Source organism: Eschrichtius robustus, chromosome 2 (genome assembly GCF_028021215.1).
Source record: "Eschrichtius robustus isolate mEscRob2 chromosome 2, mEscRob2.pri, whole genome shotgun sequence".
NCBI classification, from domain to species: domain Eukaryota; kingdom Metazoa; phylum Chordata; class Mammalia; order Artiodactyla; family Eschrichtiidae; genus Eschrichtius; species Eschrichtius robustus.
Window position 1 is genome coordinate 61,346,654 of NC_090825.1, and position 26,439 is coordinate 61,373,092.

General features: G+C 34.9%; 1 protein-coding gene across 1 annotated transcript in view; it reads right to left on the minus strand.

Annotated features, from left to right (window-relative positions):
• Positions 1-247: 247 nt before the first annotated feature.
• AP3B1 (adaptor related protein complex 3 subunit beta 1) overlaps positions 248-26,439 on the minus strand; it is a 283,078-nt gene continuing 256,886 nt past the window's right edge. Inside the window, exons 25-27 of the mRNA XM_068535546.1 lie at positions 17,343-17,440; positions 12,071-12,209; positions 248-979 (exon numbers count right to left, since the gene is read on the minus strand). Of these exons, the coding sequence (XP_068391647.1) occupies positions 826-979; positions 12,071-12,209; positions 17,343-17,440 (391 nt within the window). The 3' untranslated portion in view covers positions 248-825. The remainder of the gene's footprint in view (positions 980-12,070; positions 12,210-17,342; positions 17,441-26,439) is intronic.

The window sequence follows — 26,439 nt, forward strand, 5'->3', positions numbered from 1 at the left end:
ATCAAAATTGTACATAAAGAGACATGAAGATTTTTATTTTTGTTATTAAACACATCAACTTTTTTCTTGAAGTTAACTATGACATAAGTAGAAAATCTACCTGGTTTGAAAGTAGTTTTTCTTTCACTAACTAAACCCCATTGTTTCTCTGCATAATATAACACTCAAAATATTTATTTTAAGGAAACCTCAGCATATGAACTTAAGGATTATAAACAATTTCTCATTAAAAATGCAAAGACAAATGTTATTCAGGTGCTAGTTTATTTATCTTATTATTCAGAGATAATTTCATGATGACAGTTGTCAATAACCAGTTACAACACCAGGAAATTCATAGAACAAAATTTTACAGATAAATCGTTGCTTTTGAATTTAATTCTAAAAAAGTATGCTCTCCCATTTTCACATACCAAGCTGAGAGGCCATTTATACTACTATTTCTAGGCTAATTTTTGCTTCCTGCGAGAGGGAAGATGATTTACAATGAACTTTAAGTATCTAATTCATGTCCATCATTGTTGAAAAAGAGAAAGGAGCCGAGAAGGCCAGGAGTAGCAGGACAGAGAAAATGCCACATGGATTTAGAAGTTGAGATCACTGACAGTAAAATATATGTTCTTTGGTTAGCAAAGCGAAAAGGGGGAAAGTACTGCATACATGATAGATACACACTAGCATTCTAAAGCAGGAGACAAGAATGTCAAGAGTGTATTCTTCCCCCACTGCCAGATGGAAGGGCTATTATTATAAATGAAAGGCAGCAGTAGTGGATGCCAGGCACTTTTGTTGTGTGCCAGATTCTGAAGTCCAGATGTGAGCAGGTTACCCCTGGGACAGGACAGGCTTCAGCTCCCGCAGCAGAAGAGAACCAATCACAGTTTTCTCAGTGTTTATGATAAGCTGGGCTGTAGAGCCTTCCTTCAGTTCCACCGTGACTAGCATCAATGACCCACTGTGCACAGTTTTAGCTGCAAACCTGCAAGAAAAAAAAGAAAAGAGAGAGACCTTTTATCATGAGGGGAAAAAAGGAGACAGCATACATTCAAATAGGCTTAAAATAACTCGTTTTTTTCTCAATAATTTATTACAGGTTCCCTACTGCCAAAAACCCAAAGCCAAGCATTCTTCTGAAAAATCAATAAACTGCCCAGCACCATGCTTACTACAAGCAGGTAATTTCCGTGTATCTTTGGAACAGAACAGAAAAAGGAGTTCTATTTTACTTACTAGTTTGAACAATAGATGCATGTGAATAATTCTCTATTACTACATATCTGGGAATCATTTATTCATTTGATATTTAACATTTCACCATGCATAGCGCCATTTAAAATAAACCACTCTATTTTTATCTTTAAAACGTGTTAAGAAAAAGGTACCTTTCTCAAAGAGCTTGAAATTTTAATTCCTCATATCTGAAAATGATTATGCAAGACATTAGATAATTTTGTGTGCATTATAGAACTCTTCATAAGTTTCAATGAATTCAGACATGTTAAATATTCAACTTCAATCTCTAACGTTGATGACATGTAACAAAATCACGTGACAGCCAAATGCAACACCCCGCTCCCTCCGCTTGTATTTTTTTTAACGTTCAGAACGTTAGATCTTCTTTCTGCTTTAGAATGTAAAAGAGGAAACTTGAGGTCTAAGGCTCCATTACTAAATTCCGAGACACGAAGAACCTACTAATTACATGAAATTAAAAGCAAAACTAGCCTTTTAAGCAATGCAATTGACTGCAAAGCCGTTGGAGGTACAATGAACTTCTGTCAATCCTGCTAATTCATTCTGCCTGCACAGTTGAGCCCCAGAGACGGGAAGAGGGCGGTCCCCTCCTAGGCCTCCATTTTCCACGTAGAGCATGTTCCACACTTTTGGGGGGGACGGGGGGGGGAGGGGGTTTGCTTGCAGGGATGACTGGAGAAAAACAAAGTTGCTGCGCATGAGCTTTTGAAAACACTAGCAAGTGTAGAGCAGGTCTGTGACCTGCTGCAACCCCGCTCTGCAGGGCCGATCCCCTTTCCCCTTTCTGGAGGACACGTGTCTGAATCTGAGCCATCTGCCTCAATCTGCGCAACATCTTCAGCCACAATGGCACCCAGTTAGCCCTGACAGCAGCTCACAATACATAAAAATCAGACTGCTGCGCTGACAGCGCGTTGTGGGCTATTCAAGAGCCAACCAACTGGTCAGTGTCTCATGTCTGACAATTAGCATGGGCCTTGCACAGAGCCCACGGCGTCCTCGGGGATCTGTTTAATTACCATCAACATAAAAGAGGGAGTTTATCAGGAGACACTCAGAAAAACTTCACTCCTGACTTAATTAAAATATTAGCCACTTAAGCAGGAAGCAGATTCTTTTTAAATGAAAAGTAATTTCTTTTTTGAGTTTTTAAAAAAAAATGACATCAAAATCTCATAACATATTAGATTCTTTCTTTTTCTTTTTTTTTGTGTGTGGGGACACCTAACAAGCCATTTTTGGCCTAAATAGAATCATGAAAATCAATTTTCCAACAATAATTAGAATAATGCATCAAAAGCACGACAAATATGCTAATTTTACTAAGATGGAAATATTATCAACACTTTTAACTCGTGTTTTAAAATGTTAGCTAATGTGTGGTAGACAAAGTATGTTAGAAACCTTCGTAGACATTTATTTGTGTACTCTCTCCAAACATGCTGAAGACTTGTAAGGAATCCGATAGAGCAGTTTTTCCACCGAGAGAAGCAACTGTAAGTAGAGCTGGTTTAGGAACAGAAATCATGCCAGTGTTTTTAAAGAGGTTTTATAAAGCTCTGGACATATACACCCATCTGCTCTTTAGACGCCCATACAAGAGATTAGGAACTGGGCAACTCAGCTGCCTCTTTGAGAGAACACAAGATCACCAGCCCTGAAATGACCTCTCTTTTCTATCACCCCTTGCAGGTTTCTGCATTTCTTTTGTCCAAGTTTTCGAGGTTCTTCTGCGTCATAGGAGAACCCCGTTTCTGTATTTCTGTTAAACCATGTCACCAGATGATAGATACTAGGTGGCTCTATTGTCTCACCCATTTATGCAACTTTCCCCACAGATGTGGTCATCACCAAATCTTCATTCAACAAATATTTCAGCAGAGGTCCCTATTTCTGACAGGGTTATCATTATGTCAATGATAGTCTTTATTTACTTAACACTTGTGCCTTGGGAACACGGAGAAGAAGGCTGTGTCTGAAAAGGAATGCAAAAGTTCCTGTTGACTGTTGACTGTCAGGGTTGCACAGCCCCAAGGCACATTTTATCTCTTTTCTATTAAAACTTAGGGTTGATATTACAATAATATAAACTCAGCAGAGACAAATGTCAATTTTCATGTCAGTATGTTTACAGAGATTAAAACTAGTGTCTTGTACCTGTTTTAAAAATCCTAATACCACAAAATGCTCAATGCTGGAAAGAACAGGGGCACATAAGAAAAGAGGCATTTGCTTACAGTGCAGTGGAAACACGCTAAGCGAATCATCCTAGCAATAAAATCTGTTACCTGGTGTGAAAGCTACTGCCTTTTAACTAGGTCTGTATGTTCTAATGGGCACAAATGATAGAAGCAGTGTTTTAAAGCAGAAGACCAGAAGATCAGATGTTCTGACATTCTCATTTCACAGTTCAAAAAGGATGTATTTAATTGGAACACAGCATGATTACAATTGGTTTGTTTTGGTCCATGAAAGCAGAAGCCACCCCCTCCCCCCAAAATTTATTAATCATTTAACTCCCAAACAGGCTATGCTTTTACATACATTTAAAAGATAGTTATGGAAAGAGTACTAGTTAGTAAATAACAAATAGCTAGCTTTGGGATGTAAGAAACACTGATTATAAAGACAGCTTGGGTCAAATACCTGCATACTAAATTTAATGGCTGACATAAGAACCTTTGTACTTGGCCTCAAACTAAGATCACTCTGTGACAATTTTTTTCCAGAAAACCTGTGAAGTTTTTGATCACTGTAATGATAATAGCAGCTATCATTTATTAAGTGCTGTGTGCACTGGGTACTAAGTACTTCACTTGCATTATTTCATTTGATTCTGAGCCAGATCAATTTGTAGATGAGGAAACTGAGGCCCAAAGACGTTGAGAAACTCGCTCAGGGACACACAGCTAGTGAATGGTTCGAGCAGGAATTTGAGCCCAAGCTTTCTGATTCTAGATCACACACATTCTCTTAATACATGCAAAATGCCCTCTTAATATTCGTTTTTTATCTGTCAACAGGTAAATTAAGGTTTTTCTTATTTACCTAATATGCATATAATCTATTATTGTTCCAGAAACTTTAAGAAGGAAGATTTTTCTCTTCAAAAGTTGTGTACCTGATTTGTAATATTCTGTAATTCAAAGCATCTTGACTTGATGCTTTGTCACAACACATTTTAAAGTTCTGCCTTTAAAGATTAAAAAAAATAAACAAACATTCCCCACCCCCACTCCTTCAAAAGAGACACCAGCAATGAAAAATACAAAACCTTGAATGGAGCTGTAATGTAGGGAGGGACGACTGGGAGACCAACTAACCTCGAACACCAGTAACACCACAAATGAGAACAAATAAGTGGATGACAGTTAAAGATGTATTGCCTATGTACGATGGGCTCCATGTTATTAAAAGGATACCAGCTAGGTATTTTTCATAATTTTTCATTTTCATTCTACCACCAAGCACTCACTGTTTCTAATCACCAACTGAGAAGGTAAAACTGTTTGCATATATTTGTATCTCATCTTGTTAAATGTCTTTTTGTCTATTATCTCTAGCAATTGACATTTAATCTTTGAAGTCCATAAGAATTCCTAAGATTTAAAGAAAAAGATGAAATAAGGTGGTTGCCAAACCTAAATCAAAGTATGTACTACTCTTCTAAAAAAGTTAATTTGTTTTAACTACTGACAAAATTATGAGAACAGGTCAAATAACGACAACAAATTTGAGCAAATATATTATTTACGATGCATGGACTTACTCCTTCATGCACTTAAACCATACTTTTTTTTAGATTTGTAGGAAAATGCCTATGGACCTTAAAGGCTCTTTGTTGGAAAGAAAAGAATCCTACAACTCAATTGTTTTAATAACTGAAATGTTGATAGAACAACATGAATTTAAAAATATTTATCTGAGAGGCTGCATCAATCTCCAGGGTATTCACAAACATAAAACTTTTTTACGCAGAATCATATTTGCTACACTTAATGCAACAGCTCAAAGACATGCTTTTTCTTCTCTTGGATAGTCTTCCTGGTTTCTGATTTTTCTATTCTGAGTTCAATTTTCTTGTGTTTTCTGTTCTACTGGTTACCAGGAGCTGTGACAATGGCCCACTCAGGCTAAAACTTTTTTTTTCCCCACTCTGTACATGAAGCCTTCAATTACTGTCTGCTGAAGCAGACAGAATCCTATTAGTAAGAAAGATGATCACAAGATGCAGTGCCCTGCCCTAGCTATATAAAAATAATTAGTCCAAAGTTGACAAATGTGTTAATGAAGTTGCACAATGATTATACGTAAGAAATACTAGTTTGAATAAGCCTCCTAACATCGAGTACCAAAGCATGTTGATTTGGAGTATTATTTTCCAAAGGATTTAAAATGATAAACCCTTATAATTTTGAGTTAATATAGCATAACATTTTTAAAAGGCAGAGAATTTGTAAGTTGTAAAAAAATCGCATTTTGTTGACTATAAAAATGTATTTTGAAGTTAAGCCCATTACACTATTGAATTAATATTGAGAAAAAATTTACATGTGATTCAAGTTTAGAGAATTTATCCAAAGCAATGTATTTTTCCCTATTATTTTTTAAAAAGCCAGCAATATTGTAGTGTTTTCCTTTAACATTCTGATGAGAATAGTTCAAACAAAAAATAAGCTACCATCAGAATTTAGGACTCTCTATTTTCTATTCTAATCTTTAGAATTGGTATAAAAAATGATTCCCCGCACTGTCTTGTCAACGAATACATTCTCTTTATACAGGAAAGCTAAGAAAATCTAAGTGCACTTTCTCAAAGGAGATATGAAACATTCCAGTTATTCCAGAGCATTTTTGGTTTGTCTGTTTGGTGGGGGTGGGGTGGGATGGGACTTAACAGAAAACCAGAGAGTAAAACAAATAAATTCTTACCCCATTCTCTTTGATTCCTTATAAAATTGTCAACCCAGAAGGAAAATCATCAAGAATACCTTTCTTTCATTTTTACATCAAAACATTTATATATTCCTATTTGTAAAATTGTTGCGTTGTAGACTATTCACAAACAGTGGAATTAAATAAAATTTAAATATACAATGTTTTAAAGCAAAAATCAACTGCAGTTTGGTTATTTCTGAAATATCCAAATACGCCGCCTTTCCTGTAAAAATTAACTGAGGTCCACATTTGCTTTTCAATGAACTGCTGCTCACAGAGCCTGCAGAGATCAAAGCAGTCAGATAAAAAAGCAGTGCTGCCCTCTAGTGGACAACCACCAACGTGAGAAAAACTCTGATCACGAAACAGGTTCTACAAATCTTAGTCCTGGTTTGAGATGCCAATTAGTTTTTTGTCTGTTTATTTGTTTGTTTGTTTTTTGGCTGTGCCACGTGGCCTGTGGGGATCTTAGTTCCCTGACCAGGGATTGAACCCCGGGCCCTCTGCAGTGAAAGTGGCAAGTCTTAACCACTGGCCCACTGGAAATTCTCTCCAATTTGTCATATCATAGAAAAGACAGAAGCCTAGCATCTTTATATTAACAACTGTTTGTACAAACTTTTGTTTTAAGACAGGTGAAGTATGGTGACTATAGTATCAAGCTTATAAAATTAGGGCACTAAGCCATCAAATGTCATTCTTGTCCATTATGGTCCTTCAAAATTACCCAGTATTTAAATATTCCATAGTTATCAGGGGAAAAGAAATAAAACAACTAGCAAACAAAAATAACCCAAAGGTTGATCAACCTAAGAACCAAAAAAAGGAAAATATCAAAGACCCCCACCAAGAAGTAACTATGTCATTCACGTTTGTAACCCCAGCAGCAACAAAATCTGTCACAAAGGTCTTCAAAAAATATTGAATGAAGGAGTTACACAATATAGATATTTTAGGATAGAAACAATGGTATATACCAGTATTTCCCCTATTAATAACCATAAACATGTATACAACAGTGATTCACTGGATGAGTTTAAGGACTAGAAATAAGTTGTTCTTTACAACTACTGTAAGTAAAAAAAATTTTATTTTAATCCTAAAACAATAAACTGTCTTTAAGTGTGTTGATAAATTAAAAAGTTGGCTACTAGGTTGCCATGGATTCACAGTTCCATTCACAACACCAGATTTTTCTAATAGTTAAGGACCTAAGTAACAACAGTAAAACGACATTTATTCTATAAGGATTGTAATTATTCACAGGTTGTATATGTTCAAAATTTGCAAATTAAAAAAGTGACAGGGTAAACAAAATCCAAACCATAGATTACGATATACAGGGGGAAAAAAGGAATGTAAGTACTGAATACAAGTTAGTGAAAGCTGTCCTAAGGTCTTACTGAATAAGCTAAGAACTAAAATAGAATCGTGGCAGAGACATGGCTTTCTGTTTTCACTCAAATATCACCCCTTATAAGGTCAATTTGTTGTTCACGAAAGGGAAAAATGAGTAGGTTGTATGACAACTGTTTTTAAACAATACTACTGTATATGAATGTCAGAATTCCTGAAACTGGGTTAAAATGTAAAATGTTGAGACTGCTGAAAGACAAACTTTTACTTATGGTCTAAGACTGTTTCATAGCTACCACTGTAATGTGCTACTCTAGCTAACAACAGACTTTCCTGGCTGGAACACACTGGATAAAAAGAAGAAAAACCTAAATCAAACATCTTGTCTACTGATGTTCCTTAATGACTAACCTGTAAAAAAGAAACATAAACACAGAAAAATATATTTTAAAATATGCCATGTGGCTAGCATTAACTATGAACTTTTGGAACATTTATCTGCAACCACTTGGAATACTGGGTCCCGTCCCAGCAGTCCTGAATCTGAGTTTTTGGGTGTGGGTCCCAGGAATCTGAGTTTTACACAAACTCCCACATGGTTCTTTTATACAGAACAACGTTAGAGATTTTGAAGGTATAGATTTTTTGGCTTTCTGCATTTTGGTCGTTTTTATACATTAGTTTATCAGAGGACAAGCAATGTAATTAAAGCAAATGCACCTCAGTTTCTACACTATTGAATACAAATCTCCTTCATAAACACTACTTAATTTCTTTCTTGGAAGGACACAAGAAATTTTTTCTGGCCCGGGATAAACCTAGGATTTCCAATGCTAGTCTTTCTAACCTCCCCTAAAACACAAAACATCTTCACCTTTTAACTTTTCAGTCTATTCATATACTGGTTTACTGTTGTTCATTCTGCCCTTTGTATATACTCTATTAGTATTGTTTTAAATAATGTGCTTTAAGACTTTCACAGTGTCTCACATTCTTATATGAGTATCTAACATAGGACATGAAGATGTTCGGCTATATATTTAATAAATGCTTTTTATGATTTTTTTGATTTTGACTTCTCTATTACCCCTTATCATGTGGTAACTGTAATTTGGAAAACAGCAGATTGGCACAATGACCATAACTCTGTAGATCTCAATAAGATGGTTTTGTTCTCAAAGAGCAGCTTTTTCAACCAGTAAGTACATACCACAGAAAGGAAGGTAAAATTAAGTCTTTCAATAGTATACTGGTTGGCTTTCTGATTCTATGGCTCATTTAGAAAATCAAAACTAAATGTCACATAATCTGAAAGTAGTTCTACCTTCTCAACTGATCTTTGAAACCGGTTAACTATGCTGAAAATGCTCCTGGTTTTTGAATTGAATTCCGTAAAACTTGTGCTCCTTTAATTGACTTTTTCTTAATGGAGGTATTTGCTGCTAATGTGTTAGGAACCATTTTCTCTTACGTATTCAATTAAAATTTCTACTTTATACTATTACACACTTCTGCATATTAATGAAGATTCACTTTTTCTTAGCTAATTCTTATGTTAAATACTTTTTAACTTGGTATTTAATGTAAAAAATATTCAAATTGTAAGGAGTAGTAGGAATAAATTATCCTAAAACTAGACAATGGGAACTTAATTCATTGAATGGTCAGAAAGAATATTCTAATGCTAATTAAAAAGTCCTCTCAAAAATAAAAGATCCTGAAAAATTAAATAGAACATAGGTAGGCCAGCCAAGAATAATTTATTGTACTGAAAATTTTAATTTCTTAAAATACTAATGGTCAAAATGCTTTTCAAGCTTATTGTTTTTTATTAAAAATGATTACCATTAATAAATACAATAATGGTTTTGGTCCTATTTTTCATAAACTCAAAAAAGCAACTACCACAGAAGAATAGAGAAGTCATTCAAAAATCTCATAGAGATTTCAATTTTATTACTAACAACTAAATAATATAAAGGCTTAGATATATAAACTCATTCATCCCACAGGGTAATACCCTACTGAACACTGTCAAAAACATTAATACAATTCAATAAAGTGGTAAACTGTTAATTTTTGCTATTATAAACAGTAATTGCTATTTCATTTTAAATGAAATTAAGAAAGCCATTGGTACAGACTGTACTAACAACTGTTTAATTTCAGTTTTAACTTACTGAGCATAAAAGAATGGCAAAAAATGTTACATTTGTGGGATAGTAGTTTTTGTCAATACCTGTATGAAAACTACTAATAACTCTAGGTATTTATTGGAAGCCTTCTAAAATTTAAAACATTATTACAGTCATACCTTACTATAAAAAAAGCAAATGTAAAACATTTTCAATAAGTATCATGAGACTTGTGAGGCAAGTTAAGATAGCACAGCCTATTTAGAATTATATATAGGCATTTTATTCACTTTTGGCTCTGTAGTAACAAGTTACAGAGCCAAATACCAGGCCACTGTGATAAGGCTGGACTGGAAAAGTGTCAACACATTGCAGAAGTGTATGAGGACCATGGCCATTAAGTGTAAGTGCAAACTCTGCACTCCAAAGCCAGATAGAAATGGTTCCTAGTTGTGTGTCTCCCCTGCACTGGTATGGATAATTGAGAATTGACTGTAACTTAATCCTGTGAACAGGCATTAAGTTCTAAACCACCAAGACAAGTTATAGGCAAACTTTATGCTTTAATAAGAATTATACAACTGTGCTAAGTGTCTTTCTTAGTCTGTTTCCCAATAGGAAAATGGCTTTCATATTAGTTGGCTTTGAGAAGGTAATCTGGCTATTTTCTTCTAAGAAACAAAAACCTAGAACACTGTCATTGCTTTCAGAAAAGTTAAAAACCCGCATACAAGGCAAAACAAACACTTAATTAGAAGTTCCAACAAAAACAAGGGTTACCCTATGTTGTTTTGTCTACTACAAAGGAACGTATTAAAATAAGACTGAAGTATTGCTGGATACTATATGTGTCAGGTAAAATTTCATACAGCATAAGCTAAAAGTTACAGTTGATGTACAATATTTTGGTGTTTTAGTAATTTCAATAATTCAAAGGATCCATACATAAAACAGAACAACTTCTGCTGAAGAAAATCACTCAGGAAAGTGAAAAAAAAGTATTTAAAGCAGAAAACAAAACAAGGAAGACTTAGAACCAAAAATTTTTACTAAAAGCCTTCTTTTTGTTCATTTTTTCCCCTATTGAACAACACTAACTGACAGATAAGGTGTATTTGCATTGCGGTACCAATATGATGATCTTATATCCATTTTATTATTTTATCACCACCCTATGTGAGACAGATAGGGCTTATCATAAATTAAGAAATGGAAGCATCTTGAGCAACTTACTTAAGGACCTCCTCTTCACAAAAAAAAAAAAAAAAAGGCACAAGGTAAATTTGATTTTTGACTAGTACATGCAGTTTTCATTCTGTCATGATTAGTAGATGAAGTTAGGCAACTCTGTAATGGCAGATCAAGACTTGAACTCAGCTCTTCTGATGTCAAGTCCAATGTTCTTCCATAGATAATAGAATTTCATTTCAATCACCTTCTTTTCCCTGCCATCAATTTCCAAACAGATGAGGAATTTAAAGCCCATAAGGAGAAGTTATAAAGCCCAATAATGGCAGAACTGAGTCTAAAAAAATCCAGATCACCCACAGAGCTCTTTATATGGGGCCTCTCTTGCCCCTGTATTAATTTAAAAATACATTTTTAAAGGGTTGAAGGTGTTCTCTTTGATTTTCAATTTATTTCCTAAATGTAATGGTGGAAGTACGCCATTGGCAGTAGAATGGCAGAGGAATTAAAGATAGTTTGCAATGAATTCCTTTAAACTCACAGAGGACTAAGTAACAACTGCATGTTTATTTAAGGAGTAATTATTTTACTTTCATTTCAAGCCACTAGCATTCATAAGAATACAAAGAAGGCACATACTAATCACACTTTCTGCTACCTTTAAGGACAAATAACTTGCACCTCATGTTTTAGATGGTTGGTGGTGAAGATATTTCCTGGCCTAAGAAACAGAAGCTGCATTTGGCCCCATGTTGGTTGTCTAGCAGCTCCTTATTACTGGAAGCAGCCTTAGGGAATTGCTGTCAGAAGGAAATCTATACACAAACTTCCCCCTTTTCAAGTAAAAAAAGTCCAAATCCATTGCTTTATAAAACAGTTCTTCCTGGAATTCACTGAATCTGGTGAAATAAGAAATTCTCAGCCATATCTCACACAAGGTACCTTTACAAATCACCGAGCTACTATAAAATGCAGGTATACTATCTGTATCTTTCAGGAAAGCCCATATCCGTGTACTAAGGATTGTATGAAATAGGGAAGAGGGCCTTAATCCAAACCAATCAATCAAATGTATCATCATAAAAAAGGAGGGGCACATATGTTTAGGGGTTATTATTTTCAAGGAAAACTATGAATTGAAAAGTATATATTTATACATGTAGACAAGTTATCTCCACATCACGTGTCAGTGAACCTACCTGTGTATATTATCTTGGCCAGAAGGGACTACACCTACGTTGGCTACGTTTACAACCTTCTGAAGGATCACAGAGGAAGTGAAATTCTGCGGTGCAGCAATAATTACAGTAGAAGTTTCATTCATTCCCGTTAGCATTCCTGTAAGAAGCAAAAGGCGGCTCCCTTTTACTAATTTCTTTATGAAAATTACATTGAACAATTTAAAATTCATAGCCAAAATTTAAAAACATTTTTAAGAGAAGAAATACCACTTCAGAATGTAACTTACAAGATAATTATCATAAAATTAAAATGAACTGCAACTGATTAAAAAAATTTTTAAAATCCTCGCTGTGTTGAAAAATGTGTAAAAATGCAGTCGAACATCACTCTTAATAACCTGATTTTAAATACTAAGATTGATAAAAGCATAGAATCACAAAGATAAAATTCCAATTTCAGTCTCTTTAAAATATATGCAATTAATTTGGGCTTTATAAACTATTAAGTTTTTACTTTTTAAGAGTTTGGGGTTTTTTTCCTCTCCTTTTCATTCAAAGATCTCTCTTACCAAATGCTGCTTGAGAACAAATCAAAGCGTTTCTGGAATAACTAGCAGCATTACACAATGAATGGTCTCAATATAATGGATCAAAGTTATCTCAACAGTGACTGAAAGTCACCGAACAGTTACGTGGTTCTGAAACATGGACAAGTACCTAAGCTACACTTAGTGATAACAGTATTTGCCTAGTAAATGGAACTATGGTTACTGACAAAAACAACTGAAATTTCTGAAGCAAAAACATTTGAAAACAAAGGAAACAATGTAAATTGGAAAAACTTAAATCTCAGACATTTCAAATAATATTTAAGAAAGAAACTAAGTTAAGCAAAATCATGAACAAAAACCACATAGAATTAACACAAGGCATGCCATTAATATCAGAATCTTACGTACAAATGTTCAAAGGACAAATTCAATAGCATACCAAACTCTTGGAACAAATACTGAAATTAAGTACCCAGTTAAAAAAAACCAAAATAGTTATAATAAATGCCATCTATCTGGATCTGTGATGTAAGTCATTGACTCCTAACGGTATCTACTAAAAAATGATTATCTTTTGAGACATATGATATGTGTACAATAGTTTACAAAATTTATGAAAATGGTAAAAGCTGATTTTATATTTTCAAAAGGCCCTCCACCTTTAGGATTATGTATTTAATTTTGTTATTTATTGCAAATACAACAGAAAAAATTTTAAATCCCTATGATTTAGCAGCATGAAGACTAAAGCCTAACACTGTAAAAAGACTTACTTAGCTTTTAACAAAGAACAGTTTTTACTAACCACTTTCAAACTCGGGGACACTACGTTCTGTCTTAGACTGTATAACTTCAATATTAGGCAAAAGCTTTAAAAACCACACAAGCAAACACTGCTTTTAAGTAAAGCACAGTGGCTGCTGACATAACACTGCTGAGAGATGTGTGTACTCATTTAGGATTTAAACCTTCTCCATTAAGCTCTATTGAAGAGCAACTTCTGAATAAATGAATGCAACTATGTTTATGTTAAAAGCCTGTTTCCCTCGGCCTGTAATTAAAGGAAATGTTGTACAAAGCCAGTACTTTTGTCAAGCTCCTGTAAATGGAAAGATGGATAGCACTCAGAGAAGTGAATGCATTGCTTCATATTTAACCTTAACACTCTTGTCATTAATGGTTTGTCTAACTTGGTCTATAAGAGACAAGGTATTGCTCCACTGAAGTAAAATTAAAAAAATCAGCTAAACCATGCTTTTCAGAACAGAAGATTCATTATCGCCAGCTAATGTATTGGCATAAAGCAAAGTAACATCCTATCAAGTAAGGCACACATTCAATCTGCCTTCCCACCCCCCTTTATTTTTAACTCATGCTGTTTTATTGTTATAGGCAATTTGTACCACTCAGCATGACAGTGTAAACTGAATCAAGATTAATTTACATGCAAAAGAACACTTAGGAGAGCAGCACGGTAAGCAAATGTATTGTCTCGATTGCTGAGGTGGAAAAAGAACCTGGAAAGAAAAAAAGGTGCTCTTATTAAGGGGCATCAAATATGATTGCCTGCGGTGGTTAAGGGCCAGAAAATAGTGAATGTCTGGCCATTTAAAGAATTAGCATCTTGCTAGCTAGCAACCCAGAAGATGGAGGCATAAATCATAATGAAATTAAGTAGCCATTCTAGGTTTCTTAAACCAGAGATTTTTTCTAAATGAAAATATATCAGGTATTCTTAAATTAACGAGAAAGAAAAATATGCCAAGATATCATTAAAAGTTTCTCTACAAAAACAGACTTCAAACACTATACAGCCTGCTCATGCATAATAAAGGTAAAGTTACTGGAGAAATATTTTAAAATTCTCAGACTACAGAATTTGTTGCTTCATTAGAATTTACCTAATTTTGGTGAGGCAGCGGACAGCACTTAATTTAGGTTAATCAGCTGTAATTAACTGCTAAAATGTAAATAAAATAAGAAAAGAAGATTTAAAAAATTTCCCGTAAGTTTTAGATTTCCAATTTAATTCATAAGAAGAAAATGAATAAGAGGAGGAAATTTGGAATAAGCAGTTGGCTTGGGTCTCTTACAATTAAAACTGCTTCAAGAAACGCAATTACATTTTTAAAAGTAAAACAGAGATCTCTATTGATAGTACTGAAATCATCCCAGAGCTAGATCATGAACTAACTTTGCAAGGCTCAAAACTCATAATAATGAAAAAAATATGGCTTCTGGTTAAGGCTCATAATATGAATACTCTGGATAACTTCAAAATATACGATAAACCAATCTTTTGTTTAGCACTTTGACTACCAACCTTATAAAAATGCATGTTTGGTCATGGAACTCTAAATGCAACAACTGAGAAAAAGTGATAGAGCAGGCTGTATATTAGGAACAAAACATTTCCATTTAAAAATATATTAATCTAATATGTACAACCTGTTAGAAGTATTCTTATTTAAAATTATATACACTTTTCAAATATGAACATCGGTAGTATAAAAATAGAACCATATTTCTCATGTTTTTAATTATAATTTCTTCAGTTAAATCCTAGTTAATACATTTAATACATTTCTTGAGTCTTGAAATATATGCCTTGTGAAATGAGATATTAAGTGTGTAAATTCATTTTATTTAAAGTAGAAAAACAAGTTAAAGCTAGCATGTAATGATGCACACAGACATTTCTTAAATTTATTGGCATTTTAACTTCCCTAAGTTTGCACTGATAAAATCTGAGGAAAGTGATTTTTATTCTGATTTAGAATTTTCAGTTAATGAGTCATTTCTAGGTATCTTCTGCAAAATAAGCTAAGCTCTTCCTAGAGTAGTATAACAAACAAATACATGTGTAAAGTTGAGAATTGAGACCTCTATTACCAAAGCAGCTGAAATCTAGAACTAAAAGGATGCTATTGAAGACTCTTTAAACCTGCGGTAAATTTGTCAGCATCAAGTCCCATATCAAAGAATGAACTCAGGAGGACAGAAAGCATGATACAGAAATGCCAAGAGACCTGCAAGGATTTACAAATACTTCATATAAACAAATTTTCAAATAGCTTTATTCAGAGTAGCCTTTCTGCTCTATTGAACATAGCAAACAGCTGCCAGATTTATTCAGACAAATAATCAACAACCATAGAAGTAAAATGGCAGAAGAAAAAGGAATTTTGGCAACAACTCCACAGAGGACCACAGCTGTTCTCCAAGTGCTCCTCTCTCACGTGATTACGGTTCTGTATGGCTAGTCAGGGAAAAAAATCCCTCGGTCACAGCAGAGCACAAAAAACTTGATCAAAATATCAAGTACATAATTCTAAACCAAAGCTGAGGAAGAGAAAAGATATACAATAATCTTCTGCTTTAGAAATACTTTAGCTGCACTTTTCAAAAAAGGAATATCCCCTTAACAATAAATGTGCCAAGGCTTTATTCAGTCCCTGTGTGCCACTCACCTGGGTTTGCTGAGCAGGTGTAAAGCAGAGAGGCAGGCTTTAGCCAGCAAAGGGTAAGAATAGCAAATGTAAGAATCAATTCAATTTGTCAATAGAAAAATAAAATCACAGATATGACTTTCTTCTATAGCAATAATCAACTTCCAAGAAAAGTAAACTCAGAGATGGATTTAGTCATTCTTTTTTATCACTTAAAAATAAGGCAGAAGAATAAACGGTTACTATTAATTTACAGTCATGTATGAGATTTTCTTTGTGAGATTCTTCTACAACAGGCCCTTCTGACATTGTGAACTGCAAAGGTTCATAGTTTAAAAAAAAAAAAAAAAATCTCTGGCACTACATGATAGAGTGCCAGGAAGCAAGCCCTTCTCTTTAGGTGTAGATATTTGTGTTTGCCTGTACTTTGTGAAAGCTTGACAGGTATGATTTAATGACCTCAAGATGAAGGGAATCTTTGATAACCCCCTCCAAAGAAAAAAATAGCCTAGATTCACATAAACTTTAAAACATTGCTGACTATACCATTTAAATATGTCCTAGTTTTTATAAATGCAATTCTTAATTAAACACATAAAATGAGGCAGTTGTTTTCCCTTATTCATACAAGACAAAAGTTGTTTTTATTAGAAAGTATGCTTAACTCTAGGGCAAGCCCAAGATATTAATGCTTTCATTATGCTGAAAATGTTTTTGTTTTTGGTGCTTATTTTAAAATGTTTCAGCTCTGATATAGCCTGACAGCATAGCATTTCTTCAATACAGAATAAGGTCAAAAGAAAATGGAGGTATTTTAATACTATAATTAGGATTTTATTTTGAAGGGTAGGGCACTCTAATGTGTACAGGGAAAAATACATTAGTAGAACACGAAAAACGGTTCTATAGTGAAAGGAAATACAGAAACATAACATGTATAGTGATGAGACTTTGCTAAGTCCCAAATTCCTGACATTTTCACTAATACAAAACACATGAATACATCATTAGATTGACAAACCAAAACTCCAAGAATTGAAAAGTTAATTAAGAATCAATTTATTATTTAAAAGACATATTAATCAATTTGCAAGTATGCCAGGAATGTAGACAAACATATACCTTTAAGGTTATTTTATAAACGCAAAGCATTAGCAAAAATTGGAAGACTGTGCGTTGACATCTGTTAATGGCTATGTACATATGGTAATTTATTTTAGAGACCAGCCAGAGGAATGAGCACATGTTATTTGGGATGCCAATTTCTAGTAAATTGTAATAATCTCTCACCTTGCTCTTTCTTAAAATCTTTCTCTGACATGGCCACAGGTAAAAGCAGTTCTCCAACAGGAGGCTGAATATTAACACTGAAGCAATCATCCTTGGTACTAAGGAAAAAACACATTAAAGCTGACTAAATGCTTAATAAATAAACATTCTTCTTAATACTATGCAGTTAAATAGGTGCAATTAAAGCATACAGAGATCTGCTTGGCTTAAATATCACAGCTAAAAAAGGCTTGAAATATTTCTCAACACTATCTCAGAGAAATACATCTGTTACCTGAACTAGAAAACGTATATATATATATTTTTTTTTTTTACAAAAATATGCAGTTATGATAAATATGCCATTTGACATAGAACTTTTAAAAATAGGTAAGCAGCAAGGGTATATATCCATTACTATCAGGAACACTTAATGCAGCTTATCTAGTAGAGAATATCTTATCTTCAACTTTGTAGTAAAAGTGTAGAAAATGGAGTGGCTTAGTCTTAAATAGTTAAGATATGTCTTTTAAGATATTAATTTTTAAATAAAGAATAAAATGGAGTGACCATACTGTGTTAAGATATGTGTGAATAAAATAATACCTCATCTGCAAACTTGCTTTCTTAAAACAAAACCCCTCATTTTCTAGTAGCATTATTCACTGACATTATTGAACATGTGGTGAAAGTTTTTCAAATTACAGGATATGAAGAATTTAGGAAAGGCAACTTTCTATTTTCATCATACAGAAAAACAATACTGAGTGCATTTATTTCATTTAAATCTTATGAAACTACTCTCTTTATAAAAAAATTACTAAAACTGCTTTAAAATGTTTTAAAATTACAAGTTTGAAGTTAGGTTGATGAGTGTATCAGTTAGCAGTGTGTTTGGCTGCAAAGAAGCAGAAAATCCAACTGACAATTTCTTGAGAGATGCGTGCTTATTGTTCAGTGTATAAGTAATCCTGTAAGTTACGAGTCAAAGGCTGGTTCAATGGCTTAAAGATGCTGTTAGGAACCCAGGTTTCTCTAGCTTTCAACTCCACTAGCCCTAGTGTGTTGGTTCTTATCCTCATGGTTGCCAGATGGCTGCTGTATCTTTAGGTACCACTTTAACATTCCACTGAAGAAGGAAGAGTGATGATGGAAGAGTAGTAAATAGTTGAGCCAACTGACAACTAACTACATGATTTTGCCTACAATACATTCTTATGAAGACTGATCACATGGCTAAGATTCCTATTTCTGTACTACTTATTCTCATGTACTTCCTTGAAATAAATTTCCTATCAATTGAGGTAACAATACTGTAATATGCAGCATGACTATAAGCTGATCTCTTAAGGTGCAAAAGCCATGTGAGGTAACCAGAATTCAATCAGATAGCATTTTAAATGTAGATGGAATTATATGATGCTGAGAATTTGAAATTGTGCAGAATTCTGTCACGTTCAAAAGTCTTTAAGCTTTTAGACAGGTATAAGGAACAAAATAAATGCAGAATCCAATCAAGTATTAAAAAAAAAAAAATTGAGCCAACTGAATCTGTTCCTTTTTATCAGGAAAGCAAAAGCTTTACTGAAAGTCCCAGGGAAGGAATTCTAGTTTTGTGTTAGAACTGGGTCTCATGGCCAGTGGGAAGATGGCTAGGGAGATGGGAATTGTGGATAAGAAACACCGAACATTAGGTTAAGAAAAATACTTTCTTGAAGGGTGGGTTAGGGACAAATATTAAAATATAAAGAAAGAAAAGAAAATCCACTTTGATTTTATGCTATTTATAATCTTTTAAGCTGCCTTATTTTTTTAAATGGAACAAGGTGCGGACGAGACTAAAAAAGAACAAAGAATGTTTTGAATTATTCACACATGGATTGCCCAAGGCAAATCAATAAATCCAATTTATTTATTAATTCAATAAACATTTACTGAATATAAACTTGATCCCATGTACTGTGTGAGTGTCTGGGGATTTAAAGACAAGTAAGACTGGCCCTTGAAGTTCACAAGTTTAGTGAGAGAGAAAGAGTTCAATTATGTTTGTAACAGAAAGGTAAGTGCTATGTTAGAGACATGTGGAAAGTATCACAGTCCAAGGAAGAGGGGCTGATTAATTCTGCAGGAGAGAGGTAGAGGTAAGTTTACTTCCAAAAGGAGGGAGAGGAGCATTCTACGGATTCTACACCTATGTTTTGGGAATGGTGAGCAGTGCGGTGTGTCAAAAGATGGGATTGGGGGCACACTGTAAAGAACAGCATACACAGTACGACCATTAGTCCCAGTTCTCCCACGGCAGTTGTCCTGGAATCTTGTTCAGTTAATGTCTCCTTTCACTCTCTGAAGTGTCCTGATTTGTATGACAAAGTGTATGATTACTTTACTCTTATAACTCAGACAAAGGTGCTTCTAAGTTTCCTGGAAAAAAAAAAAAGGAAACTACCAGAGACTTCTAACATAGGAAAATAAATGACCCCATATGTATTTTATAAACTCTGCTGGCAGTGTGTAAAGGTGGAGTACAGGAGAAACCCAAGGCAGGTAAATCAGGAAGGAATCTAATTAACAGTCTAGGCAGGGGTTTTTAGCACTGACTGTATGTTTTACTTCAGTACATCCTAACAATGATCCGAAGAGGTAGCTTCTGTTACCCCTAATCTATTAAGAGAAGTTAAACAACATGCCCAAGGTCACACAGCTAGTATGAAGATCTGAACACAGCAGCACTGGGATTTGAACCCAGGTCTATCCTACTCCAAAGTCAGCTATATAATGTTTGCTGCCATATATATATATATTTGATTCCACTATACAAGGTTGCTTCCCTAGGGTGGGTAGCACTGAGAATGGGGGAGGTGCGGGTATTTTATAGTTAAAAGGGACAGATCTGGTGACGGATGGGAGGAAAAGACTTTGAACCGTCTAATGTGAATGATTGGGAGGATGACTTCCTCCACTGAAGAGGAGTTTTGGGGATTAAACAAAATGATTTGGATTTAGTCATGTTTTATTTTGAGTACCACTGAGTTACCCAGGAAGAGATATTTAGCAGATAATTGGAAATACAGATCATGAATCAGAAAAGAGGTCAGGGTGGTATATATGAGTTTGGAAGTAACCAGAATGGTACAGGGAAGGGCTGAAGCCTTGTAAGTAAATAAGATCATGTAGGAAAAAAGGATACACCAAGAAGAAAGATAAGGTGGAAACCTGGGGAAGCCCTACATGTAAGTAAAAACAGAAGTGGTGCAACTTGCAGAAGAGCTTGGAAAAGAGTGGCTGGGGAGAAAAGGTGTGTGTCAAATACTGCAGGGAGGAATAAAAAGAAGCACGTGTAAAAGCTGGAGGAAGAATGCAGAACGCAGTGAGTTGAAGGTGAATGGAAAAACTGGCAGGGAAAAAGACGGGCCAGAAAGCAGCAGAAGCTTCATGAGGATGTAGAGGCAAAGGAAAAATGCTTAAAGAAACTTGAGCATAATTAAAGGCTGGTGCAACACAAAGAAATAGATAGGGTAAGGTCTTCGAGGAGGTAAACGAGGTTGGGATTAAGAGCATAAGAACTAGGTGAATGGGTCAGCCCTGGAATGAAGGAGGATATTTCTTCCAAAAACAGCAGAGAAGGAGCTATTAAGATAGAAGTGTTGAGGGTAGGACACTTGAAGGATAAGACCAGGCTGATGTAATGGAAGGCTAAGTCACATTAAGAGAAATGTAAAAGCTGATAAAGGAGTAAATGGATAGGTATATATATCATGAACTAAGTTAGTGTTAAAAATAAAATTTTGGCTTCAAATAACTGGATAAATCAGTGTTCTCCAAAGTGGGAAAGGACAAGACACTCCCCTGAGGTAGAAAATCCACTGAGGAAAAAAAACCTATCAGTTATATTTATTTTTTTCTCATTCTACCGGAAGTTCCGTTTTTGTCTGTACATAATATCTTAGTACATACATAATATGTTAGCACAGTGAGACACACACACAATACATACAGGGAGTGTATAGTATAAACATTTTACTAAGACGTATACAATTTCAAAAGTTAGGGACCACTGGGTTAAATTACACATTCTACACTATCTCTACTTGTGTTTTCTTTTAGATTACAGGTGAAATGACCAGCCTTCTCCTTTCCAACACTCCTGAAAAGGATCCCATTTACCCCTTGGTTAAAGATAGCTCTACAGCACTGATGCCCAGGCAGAAGGGTGTGAGAGCAGAAAAAAGAAGGGAAAGTAGACTTGCCTTCGAAGGCATATACGAAAATCAAGGTGGATAAGCAGAAGGCTTAAGTTTGGGGGAAAAAGGCGATCCTGAAATGTCCCCACAGGCAACAACCCATGTGTTAGAGACAAATATATACTTTTCAACTTGACTGGGCATGTTTCACTTTTGTTACTTTCGAGTAATGCATGTTTTATTTTCTGTGGTTGGTGAAATGATTAACATGTAATTCTGTATGAAAAACTAAGGATGTAAGTTCATCCAAAATGGGTCTTATGAGACAAATGTAATAAAATTGGAACATTGCTGTGGCAGACACTACTTGTTGCTTACTCAGTCTTTTATTTATTTTTTCCTTTTTCTTTTTTCCTGATATAATCCTGATTTTGTTCAGGTAGACAATGTGCCCACTGGAACACTCTCTTCTCAGCCTCTTGTAGCTAAGACTGATCAAGTGACCCGGTTATGACCAATGAAGCCTGAACAGAAGTCTGCTGGGGACTCCTGGGAAAGTTTTGCTTTTCTTTTTTTTTTTTAAATATTTATTTTTATTTTTTGGCTGTGTCGGGTCTTAGTTGCAGCACGTGGGATCTTATGTTGCAGTGCGCAGGCTCTTTGTTGCGGCGCGGGCTCCAGAGCGTGTGGGCTCTGTAGCTGTGGCACGTGGGCTCTGTAGTTGCGGCACGCGGGCTCTCTACTTGTTGCGCATGGGTTTAGTTGCCCCGTGGCACGTGGGATTTTAGTTCCCCGACCAGGGATTGAACCCATTGTTCCCTGCATTGGAAGGCGGATTCTTAACCCCTGGACCACCAGGGAAGTCCCAAGTTTTGCTTTTCTGACACAGATGTGGCTCCTCCCTCCACGTCACTTCTTTCCTTTTTTTTTTGGCCTAGAATGCAGACCGAATCCTGGAAGTAGAGAAGCCATCTTGTGACCCCGAGGATGACTGGCACATGCTAATGAAATTAGCTCATGGAACAAAAAGTTGGAAAGGCCTTATACCAGAAGACATTGTGGAGCTACTCCAGCTGCTCCTAACTGCTGTCCTGTGTTCTTCTCGCACCAGGAGAATAATAAATAAACCCCTATTTGGTGAAGTCACTACGACTGGGTTTCCGTTACACACAACTGAATGCAAAATCTAATTAATATACATAACATACTTCATAAGCCAGTCTCAGCTTCTAAGCAAGGTTTGGCTTAGCAGGGAGTAAGATGGAATGTTTCCTCTTTATTTTGGGGAAAATTTACTTTCATTTATATTAGTGTTCTAGGATGCTCTCCATAGTTTTTATGCGCCTCCTTTTAAATATTTTGCCCTTTTTTATTGTTCGCTTCTCTCTCCTTACAGTTCTTTTTCTTTTGTCCCGCTCTTTTTCTTCTCATCTTCTTTGGTTGAACATGGGGCTAAACACAGCTATCTTGACATGGATAGGGGAATGTTGAAAATGAGTAATGATAGATGTAAATTTAACAGAATTAACAGTTTACCAGATCAACAAAGTACTATTATTAAGCAGCTCTAAATAGCCTATTTACATGGGATCAGATGGTGTAATAGTTTAACGTAAGACAAGATTCTACCTGTTCTATATTTAACTGTAATGCATATACTTGTACTACATATAATCTCATTCCACAGACTCCTACGATCCAAACTGGTAAATTTTCTAGGTAAGAGAAATGTGCAAGTAGACTAACCATTGTGAGACTCAAATTTCCTTATCTATGAAGTGAGAAAAATGACACCCTTGTAGGCTTGTTTTAACGATTAAATGAAATAACATAACCCAGTATAGTGCTTAATGCATAACAGATACTCAAAACCTACATCCATAATAGGGATGTATCATAATTTATTTAAGCATTCCCCCATCAATTCTCATTTGCAAATTTTCTCTATTACAAACAATGTTTACTTAATGACCTTGGATAGATCTATTTCTTCAGCACAAGCACCAATATCTCCTCAAGCTTGACACCCAAAAAATGAAATCACTAAGTTGAAAAGTATGAATATTCAGCATTTGATAAATACTGCCAAAATGACCTAAAAAAAGTGGTGCCAACTTGAAGTTCCACAAACAGTAAATAAGAATACATGTTTTTCTGTATCTTCCATGTCAGATATTAAAATTATTTTAAAATTTTGCAAATCTGATGGATGAAATTTTTTTTATTTCCCTATCTATTACCAATGTTGGATATGTTATCGATCATTCGCGTTTCTTTTCTTGTAAATGAACTATTCTCAACCTTTCTCCACTTTTTTTTTTTTTTTAAACATCTTTATTGAAGTATAATTGCCTTACAATGGTGTGTTAGCTTCTGCTTTATAACAAAGTGAATCAGTTATACATATACAATACGTTCCCATTTCTCTTCCCTCTTGCATCTCCCTCCCTCCCACCCTCCCCATCCCACCTCTCTAGGTGGTCACAAAGCACCGAGCTGATCTCCCTGTGCTATGCGGCTGCTTCCCACTAGTTATCTATTTTACATTTGGTAGTGTATATATGTCCATGACACTCTCTTACCCTGTCACATCTCACCCCACCCCCTCCCCATATCCTCAAGTCCATTCTCTAGTAGGTCTGTGTCTTTATTCCCGTCTTGCCACTAGGTTCTTCATGGCCTTTTTTTTTTTTTTTTTCCTTAGATTCTGTATATATGTGTTAGCATACTGTATTTGTTTTTCTCTTTCTGACTTACTTCACTCTGTATGACAGACTCTAACTCCATCCACCTCATTACAAATACCTCCATTTCATTTCTTTTTATGGCTGAGTAATATTCCATTGTATATATGTGCCACATCTTCTTTATCCATTCATCTGTCGATGGACATTTAGGTTGCTTCCATGTCCTGGCTATTGTAAATAGAGCTGCAAGGAACATTTTGGTACATGACTCTTTTTGACCTATGGTTTTCTCAGGGTATATGCCCAGTATTGGGATTGCTGGGTCGTATGGTAGTTCTATTTGTAGTTTTTTCAGGAACCTCCATACTGTTCTCCATAGTGGCTGTATCAATTTACATTCCCACCAACAGTGCAAGAGTGTTCCCTTTCCTCCACACCCTCTCCAGCATTTATTGTTTCTAGATTTTTTGATGATGGCCATTCTGACCGGTGTGAGATGATATCTCATTGTAGTTTTGATTTGCATTTCTCTAATGATTAATGATGTTGAGCATTCTTTCATGTGTCTGTAGGCCATCTGTATATCTTCTTTGGAGAAATGTCTATTTAGGTCTTCTGCCCATTTTTGGATTGGGTTGTTGGTTTTTTTGTTATTGAGCTGCATGAGCTGCTTGGAAATCTTGGAGATTAATCCTTTGTCAGTTGCTTCATTTGCAAATATTTTCTCCCATTCTGATGGTTGTCTTTTGGTCTTGTTTATGGTTTCCTTTGCTGTGCAAAAGCTTTTAAGTTTCATTAGGTCCCATTTGTTTATTTGTGTTCTTATTTCCATTTCTCTGGGAGCTGGGTCAAAAAGAATCTTGCTGTGATGTATGTCATAGAGTGTTCTGCCTATGTTTTCCTCTAAGAGTTTGATAGTGTCTGCCCTTACACTTAGGTCTTTAATCCATTTTGAGTTTATTTTTGTGCATGGTGTCAGGGAGTGTTCTAATTTCATACTTTTACATGTACCTGTCCAATTTTCCCAGCACCACTTATTTCCACTTTTATACTAGATTCCTTTTTATTGATTGCAAGAGTTCCTTATATATTCTGGTTACTAAACTTCTGTTTGCTAAATATGCTGTAATACTTTCTATCTCTCACCTGTTATGGTATCTATTTTTTTCTTCTTTGTAGAGAAGTTTAAAATTTTTAATAATCAAACCTGCCAATATTTCGCTGTATCTTTCTGGATATTGTGTCTTGCTTGACTTTTGCCCCCAAAGAGTATAAAAATATTTGTCTATATTATTTCTAAGCACTTTTATAGTTTCTATAATTAAATCATAAATCCACCTGGAATTTATTTTGGAGTAATCTGTGGGAGGAAGGTATCTGGTTTTTCCAGATAATGGTTCTCACATCATTTACTGACTGGTCCATTCTTTCCCCAGTGATATGAAATGTCACCTTTATGATATACAAAATTTCTAAATTCTCTGTTTTGTTTCACTGATTCCTTTGCCAATAGCCAATTACATTGAATAAAAATATTCTTGTGACTTTGAAGAATATTTTGAAGTTATTATTGAAAAAGGCTTTTCTCATTAAATTTTTGTTTTGACTTTTCTTGGACATTCTTTTTTCCAGTTGAATTTTAGAAATTTGTCAAGTTCCTTGAAAAGGCTTACTGGAGTTTAGCATTGAATCAAACTGAATTTGAAGATTAACCTGAGGGAGAGTACTCTCTCCCATTTAGGAACATAGTATATTTATTACATTATTTATATCTTCTTTTTATGGCCTTCAGGAAAGTTTCAGGTTTAAAAAAAAAATTCCCCCATAGGTATCATATATTTGTTAATTTATTCCTTTCGTTGTTCTTGTAAAAAGAATAATTTTATTCATAATATCTTAAAATTGGTCATTCCTACCATACAGAAATGTTAATGATTTTCACATAATGATCTGTACCTAAACAGTGTCCTATTTATTAGCTTAAATAATAGATTTTCTATTGATTCTAAGACTTTGTGGGTTGGCAATCATATACTGAATAAAAATAATAATTTTGTGTCTCTCTTTCTAGGATTTATACCTCTAACTATTTTTACTTGTCTTTTTGTATTGGCTAGAACTTCCATAAAAATGTGAAATAGTGTTGAAAGAGGGTAACCTTGTCTTGCTTTTCTGACTTAAAAGAGAATGCTTCTGATATTTCATGTGGTGATAGGTAACTTGTATGTCTGATAATAAACACACACACAC